Raw genomic sequence first — 8,070 nt, 5'->3', positions numbered from 1 at the left:
GTAAATATTTTAAGTCATGCAATTACCTCCTGCTATCCCTGTTATTTGTGCAACTGGAGAGCATGTACCTATAGTTCATAAACTTTTTCTGTATATATTCTCATAAAATCTCATTTGACAGGAGACTTCAAAAGATTTAATGTGGTTGAGAAAAAGCATTAACCTATACTTGCATGAGAAATGTTGACCTAATTACAAAATTGTAACTTGAAATTGTAACTTCATGTGAAAAAAGACACTAAATTATGTTCCAGACAAGTGCACTGAAGTGTACTGTTTGTTTTTTTCCCTCTGCTCTTCTGGCTGTCTGTATGGTTAATGAAACACAGTGAAAAATAAACACTGAATGTGTTTGTTTTCTCTCCACTGGTCAGTACATTCTGCTAATAAGACTGGCCTTGATTCCAGTTCATTTCACTCTCTTCCACTGCCATCAACACCTCCACCCACAGGCTCCCACCTCGTCTACCCTTCCTCATTCAAGGAATGGACAAGAATGGTCAGCTTAACTGTATCACCTGCAGCTAGTAATGATCTTGAAGAATTTAGTTCACAAGTCAATAGGACACTCATTTCTTGCAACAACAAAAAATAAGTTATGGCTTTAAAATGAATGCCTATTTTTAGGAAGGAATAAAAGGTAAGCAGTAAGAGGCATAAGACATCCAAGTGACACTCTCAAGCAGCACACTGATCCTCTGTGAAGAAGCAGGGGTTAAGTGGAACTAATACCATCCCATTTACTCTTTGCAATCAGATGTTGTTTTAGGCTGGATTCTCTAGAGGAGCAAAACCAGTGAAGCATATTCCAAGGACTTGATGGTGGGTTTTCCACTGCCAGCCTTCTGGTTAGCAGTCAAATGCCTTAGGCACTATGCCACCAGAGCTCCCGTAAATATATAGAGGGGGATTTATTTCAAGGAAGTGGCTCATGTGATTGTAGAGGCTGGCAAGTCCCAAATCCTGGTTTAGCAGTAGGCTGGAGGCTTTTCCTGACTCACGTGGTAGCAAGGGCTGACAAACAAAACTCTGCAGTCAAGTAGAAGGCTACTGATTCACAAGGTTTCAAGATCTGGCAAATCCAAAATTTGTAGGTCGAGTGGCAGGCTGTTGGCTCACATACCAAGAACTGGAGGTGAGAGGATGACAAGGAGAATGCTAGATTGAATGCAGGATTGAGAGAGAGTGAGCTTTACTAGCTTTACCTATATTGGATGCAGGTCACATGCCCAAAGAAACTTCCCTTTCAACTGATTGGCTGCTCACAGCCAATCACAAAGTGGAGGATGATTAAATAATATGTACCAAACCACTGAGAATCATGGCCTAGCCAAGTTGACACATAACCTTAACCATCATAGATGTCGTGTCAAACTGTCTGCTTAGGGACTGTCAAAGAACAGTGTGGTACTTTTACAATTCCAAAATTACAGTTATTTTCAAGAAGAAGATACATATGTTCACACATGAAAAGCTTCTAGATTAGAAGAGAAGAGTAAGGCAGACAAGACACCCAGACAGTGATAGTAAGCAGGAAATTAAAGTGTAACAGGGGTTCAAAGTAAGACAGATCCAATTAGAGAAGAAATAGGAGAGCTTGTTGTTGGAAAGATGGCATCTGAGGAGGCCCCTCAAGTGGAATCAAGATTTTGACATGGCAAGTTATAGAATAGAGTATATGGCATTGTGTAGACAACAGGAAGAAGCATTAGCAAAGACAAGGAGTTGGAAAGTGTGTAGAAGTAACCTGTTGTATCAGTTAAAGACCTCTGTTAGCATGGTGTATGAAGCCCTTCTTGATCTCTTCCCAGCTACCTGTCCATCCTCCTTCTCCAACTGCTTCCCAATACTTGAGTGGTGAACATCTTGCAGCTTCCTCCTCCAAAATGGCCTCAGCTACTTGTGTGTCTGCAGTCCAGTCAACACTTTTCCATTTCTCTCTTAAAAATCTTAACATCTTTGAACTAGAAACCTCTTTAAAGAACACTTAGGACAATTCCATTGTTGCCTCCTCCTGCCCTACATTTTATTTGAAGATTTGTTATTGCCATGAAATCTCCATCTCTTGTCCCATTGTTGTTTGATGCTTCTGAGTGGATTTTGACTCATAGTGACCCCAGCAGAACTGTCCCCAGAGGGTTTTCTAGCCTTTCTCCTGTAGAGCTTGTAGAGAGTTCAAACACCAGACTTTGAGCTGGCTGCTGAGTGCTTAATCATTGTGCCATCAGGGCTCCTTCTTTTATCCCTAAAATCAAACCCTATTCTGACTCATAGAGACCCTAGAGAAGAAAGTAGAACTGTCTCATGGGGTTTACTAGGCTGTAATCTTTATGGATTTAAGGAGCTCTAGTGGAGCTCTGGGGGAGCTGTGGTAGCATAGTGGCTAAGGCACTTGCCTGCTAACCAGACGGCTGGCGGTTCAAACCCACCAGCCACTCCTCGGAAGGAAGGTTGGGCAATCCTACTTCCGTAGTGATACTGCCTCGGAAACCCAAGGAGGGGTCGCTATGAGTCAGGGCTGACTCGACGGCACATAACAACAACAACAACAGTGGAGCTCTGGTAGCATAGTGGCTAAGACACTTGCCTGCTAACCAGACGGCTGGCGGTTCAAACCCACCAGCCACTCCTCGGAAGGAAGGTTGGGCAATCCTACTTCCGTAGTGATACTGCCTCGGAAACCCAAGGAGGGGTCGCTATGAGTTGGGGCTGAGTCGACGGCACATAACAACAACAACAACAGTGGCATAGTGCCTAAGGCATTTGACTGCTAACCAGGAGGCTGGCGGTTCAAACCCACCAGCCACTCCTCGGAAGGAAGATGGGGCAATCTACTTCAGTAGTGATACCACCTCAGAAACCCAAGCAGGGGTCGCTATGAGTCGGATCAGACTCCACGGCAATGAGTTTGCTTTTGTTTTATTTTTGTTAATCTTTACGGGAGTAGACTGCCTTATCTTTCTCCTGAGTAGCGGCTGATAGATTTGAACCACTGACCTTTTTGTTAGCAGCTGAACACTTAACTACTATGCCACCAGAATTCCTTCCCTTATCCCTTGAAGGTCTACAATTACCATCTTATATTCAGTAGGCAGAAGAAACTGCCTTTGCTTCTAAGTGAAGCCACTCCCTGCTTGTGGCTCACCCCTGATTTCCTTGAGGACAATCAGAAGGGTCAGGTAGAACAAACTCTCACCCTCCTTCTGATAGGAAACACCTTCCAAACAAAAGGGTTCCAGTAAAATCTATGGCAAGTCTGTTTTTGTTACTGGTTAATTAGTCAAAAAGTAAGTAGACTTAAAAATATTGAAGAGCAATTCTTTATTCAGCTTTAATACAGACAAATCACCTTGGAATCTTATTAAAATATGGACTCTGGTTCAGTAGGTGTGATAAACTCCCAGGAAACGCCAAATCTGCTGATCCATGAAGCATACTTAGCGAAGCAATATTTTAGATAATATTGGAGAATTACCAGAATGGTTAACTCACAGACCATTCTGCTTGACTCAGTAAATAGTTAAGATCTTACTATGTGTTGGGTATTGAATATTCAGAAATGAATGATGAATCAAAGAGACATGGTCAACCAAAGATTTTTACCATCTAGTGGGGAGGAAAATACACAGATTTAAAATACATAATGTGGTAAGTTCAGGGTGTTTTGGGTACACAATTAAAAAAACCAAAACCACTGCCCTCGAGTCAATTCCAACTCATAGCAACCCTACAGGACAGAGTAGATTGGCCTCATAGAGTTTCCAAAGCTGTAATCTTTACAGAAACAGACTGCCTCACTTTCTGCCACTAAGCAGCTGGTGGGTTCGAACCACTGACTTTTTTGGATAGTAGCCCCATGCTTTAACCAGAGCCCTGCCACAGTCCTTTTGGGTATATAGAGAAATGTATTTTAACCCAAGTTCACCATGGTCAACACCTTTGGTGGGCAGAGGAGGAGCCTGGGAGGATAGACTGAGATAGAATGATCAGGGTACATATAGAATGATCAGGGTACATAGGAGTAGAACCAAGACACAATAGAAACATGAGGCCAAAGGAATAAAGAATGTCAAGGAGTGAGTGGTTAGATTAAACAGAGAAATCTGATGTGGGGATGGGAGCACAGGTACCCAGTGTGCACATAGAGTATGTGAGTATATGGCCCTAAGTATATGGTGACCTACCTTAAAGATCATGCAACCAAACACCATCATCTTACAAAATAGGAAACTGAAATCCTGAGAGAAAGATAACTTTCCCTAAGCCACAGAATCGTTAGTTACAGGCAGAGCTAGATTTGTTGACATCTTACCAAGGTGTTAAAAAGAAAATCCTGAGAGTACCAAGGAATGCACTGGTTTCATTATGCAAAAAGTATACTAGCATCAACTGTTAGAAAGTGATATTAACTGTTAGAAAGTGTATTATATGCATTTTTTGTTCTAAACATTCTTCTATACACTTGCTCTTAAACTATCTTTTACTAACTCTGAATGAATCCCAAGAAGCAGGTAAGTATTATTAGTCTCATTTTTATGGAAAAGACTCCAGTGGTGTACATGACAGAGAACACATAAGTAACTAATTGCAGGGTGCCTGGGAAATAAAATTTAGTGAAACTTCAACAAGAGTTGTAGGCCATCTTTACTATGTGGCCTTTTTCTGGCAAGTAAAGTTACTTATAGGAGTCTAAGGGAACATTAATAACACGTCTGTATTAATTAGATATAGATCTGGAAAGGAAAGCAAATCACTTTGGAAATGAATTTGTGTACTTAAAGTTTTGTTTATAGCATTTAGTAGATGAATAGACTTCACTGACTTCATGTTTTGCAAATTCAGTTTGAGGCCGACAGACGTGCTTTTATCATCACGCTTAACTCCTTTGGCACTGAATTGACCAAGGATGACCGGGAGTCCCTTTATCCAACCTGTGGCAAGCTGTATCCTGAGGGCCTGCGCCTGTTGGCTCAAGCAGAAGACTTTGAACAGATGAAGAGGGTTGCAGATCATTACGGAGTACGCGATTATACTGGGTTCCTTAAGTGTTTTAGAATCCCCAAACCGCATGCCACATTTCACCACATGCACTTCAGAAGCTCCTAAGTCAAATTTACACTTCTTATCTAAAGCAAGTACAATGTTTTTAACTATCTCTTCCAAAGAAATATTTCAAGTTTCTAGCCCAAGCTGGTGGGTTTTTTTTTTTTTTTTTTTAAGGTTCCTGCGAAGTATGTACTTGTTTAATTCCCCTGGGGAGTGGTCATTTGCACAGGTCTTTTGAAATGCTTGATAAAGCAAATTCCCCCAGAGATTGCTGCAGTGTCCTGGAAATGGAAGCTCGGGTCAAAGTTATGTAAGATAGCCTGTCCCAACAATCCTTTCAAATGTGGATTGGGTAAACAGGCAAGGTACAGAATGTCTACGTGGACTACAAGAGAGACCATGGACACATAGTCTTATACCAGTACCTTTGCTGAATGGCCAGAAATAGGAGAAGGAAAGAGAGCTGTTTACATCCTTCCCGACTCCAGCACCCAGCTGCTCTTAGGGAGCCTGAAGCTTCTCAGCTCAGGATCATGCACTTCTTCCCTCAGATTTGTAGACAGTAATGTACGTACCCTCCAGGTAACTTTTCCAGACTACAAGGACACTCTTACCTCTCCTGCATATTTCTGAAGCACTTCAGAAAAGACAACATGAACCAGCTACGGTTGAGTTGACTCAGACTCATGGCTGCCCTAAGTGTGTCAACAAAATAGAAGTGTGCTCTTCAGAGTTTCACTGGCTGAGTTTTTTGAGAATAGATCACTAGGCCTTTCTTCTGAGGCACCTCAGGGTAGACTCAAACCACCAACCTTTTGGCTAGTACTCAAGTGGTCAGCAATTTGCATGACCCTTGGAGGAGCTCTGGTGGTACAGTGGTTAAGGCATTTGGCTGCCAGCCAAGAGATTGGTGGTTTGAACCCACCAGCTGCTCCACAGAGGAAAGGTGAGGCAGCCCACTTCTGTAAAAGATTTACAGCCTTGGAAACCCAGTGGAGGTCATTATGAATTGGAATTGACTGAATGGCAGTGAAATTGGTTTTTTGAAGGAACTTCACAGGAACAATAATAAAAAAAAAAACCCTCACAGCCAGCAAGTCGATTTAGACTCATAGTAGCTCCCATTGTGTTTTCAAGGCGGTAAATCTTTACAGAAGTAGACTGTCCCATCTTTACTTCCACAGAGTGGCTAATGGGTTTGAATCACTGACCTGGTTAGCAGCTAAATGCCTTATCCACAGGAAAGATAAAAGTCAGCAAATGATGCACAAATCTTTGTAACATATCATGTAATTGCATGAGGTTTTTTAGCATGATATCAAAATTTGAGCTTCTCCCCAGTTTTCACATCTCTCACACTTAAATTTCCATGTGAATTCTATCAATTGTTATAGAACCCATTTACTTGACAAATCACAATCCTTCAGTGAGTCTCTATAATGTGACTCACAGCCCTAAGAATCTGAATGTGGAGATTGGTCAGCCTACTGTACATTGAGAGTGGAATTGCTTTTTCCTCTTGCCTGTAGACCTAAATAAGCCAATATGCTAGAATATCATCCACACTCTCTTGTTACTTGGATTTTTTTTTTTTTTTTTGCCTTTCCTCTGAAGACCAAAGATCTTATAAAAAATATCTAGACCTTGTGTTGTTGTTGTTGTTAAGTGCTGTCGAGTTGTTTCCGACTCATAGACCTTACACTGTATCATTTTAAATAGATGCACAATTTCTATACTGGTAGGAAAATACACTCATACACATTTATGAGAAATGAAACTTTCTTTAAAAACAATCTCATCTTTGTTTTTAAGGTATACAAGCCTTTATTTGATGCTGTTGGTGATGGCAATGGAGGAAAGACACTGGAGGATGTGTTTTATGAGCATGAGGTATGAGATAAGTGGAAATGTTAGCCTATATAGTTTTCTTCTCTTATACTGAATTTTAAATGCTTTCTTACTTGGGGTTTTCTTTTTACACTTGGTTGGGCCATTAATTAGGCATATTCCTAATTTGAAAGGGCACAGTCAATGGTTAATTAGTGTCTCTTCCTCGGAGAGACAAAGCCCTGTGGATCACACATGATGGTTTTATGACAAATTGCTCTACTTAGATGGATGTGCACTGAGTGACACTCTGGAAGGAATGCAGCTACTAGGAATCCTCATGATCAAATACTAGCTATTCTTATGGTACATGTTCTATAGATGAATCTGCTCCAGACTTTCTTCAAGAAAGGGTCAAACCATGGTTCTAATTTTTAACTCGTGGGCACAGCTATACCTCTTAGGAATTATTTGTATAAAATCTATCCAAAGTGTCTAAATTTTCTATTTCCCTAGAAAAGGCAGGAAAATATTTAACCCATTTATAGTTCATTTCTGGGCTACTGTATAGTTCATCACTAATTTTTGGGACCAAGTAAGATTTCTCAAATCTAGAGAAACACTCTAGTGTAGTCTATTCATATCTCTGAAACTATTGGTGCTTCCATCTCAACCTGATTGGAACTAATAGAGACCCTGAACTTTACCAAAGCTTTATTATTGGTCCAGGATGCAGTAGAGAACCTTCCTCTAAGGCCTGCTCTGTAGGAATTCTCCAACAGCTCTGTAGTGCCTGGCCTGCAAGAGAGTAAAAATGATGCAATTCAATATGTTGGGGAAGTTTTAAAATTCCACACTGCTGCACTGTTGCTGCAAAGGAGGCAGTTAAGGAAGCTGTCCTTGGCAGAAAATCTGAGTCTCTATTCCTGAGAGCAGGAGCGTCCCCTCCCTGATTATTTTTTTGATGTTTTCAGAGCAGCATGTGAGACTCAGTACTTCTTCTCCTTTTTCAATTCTAAATACCAGAATGGAAAAGAACAAAATGTAAAGTTTTCTTTTTTAAATTCCTTTTGCTCCCCTGCCTTTTTGTAGAAAGAAAACACTTCAACTGTGCATGAAGGTGCTGCAGAACACCCTGAGAAACTCAGAATATCACTCAGTTTGAATTCCAGGGGCTCGTGTCATTGACCAGAGGAG

General features: G+C 41.0%; 1 protein-coding gene across 1 annotated transcript in view; it reads left to right on the top strand.

Annotated features, from left to right (window-relative positions):
* ATP6V0D2 (ATPase H+ transporting V0 subunit d2) overlaps nucleotides 1-8,070 on the top strand; it is a 77,173-nt gene that overhangs the window by 67,602 nt on the left and 1,501 nt on the right. The window contains exons 5-6 of the mRNA XM_007956191.1: nucleotides 4,843-5,019; nucleotides 6,859-6,936. Coding sequence (XP_007954382.1) covers nucleotides 4,843-5,019; nucleotides 6,859-6,936 — 255 coding nt within the window. The remainder of the gene's footprint in view (nucleotides 1-4,842; nucleotides 5,020-6,858; nucleotides 6,937-8,070) is intronic.

Source organism: Orycteropus afer, unplaced genomic scaffold, assembly GCF_000298275.1.
Source record: "Orycteropus afer afer isolate SDZICR_OR568_19922 unplaced genomic scaffold, OryAfe1.0 scaffold00580, whole genome shotgun sequence".
NCBI lineage: Eukaryota > Metazoa > Chordata > Mammalia > Tubulidentata > Orycteropodidae > Orycteropus > Orycteropus afer.
Note: the sequence above shows the minus strand (reverse complement) of the source record. Positions and strands in the feature narration are given on the sequence as shown.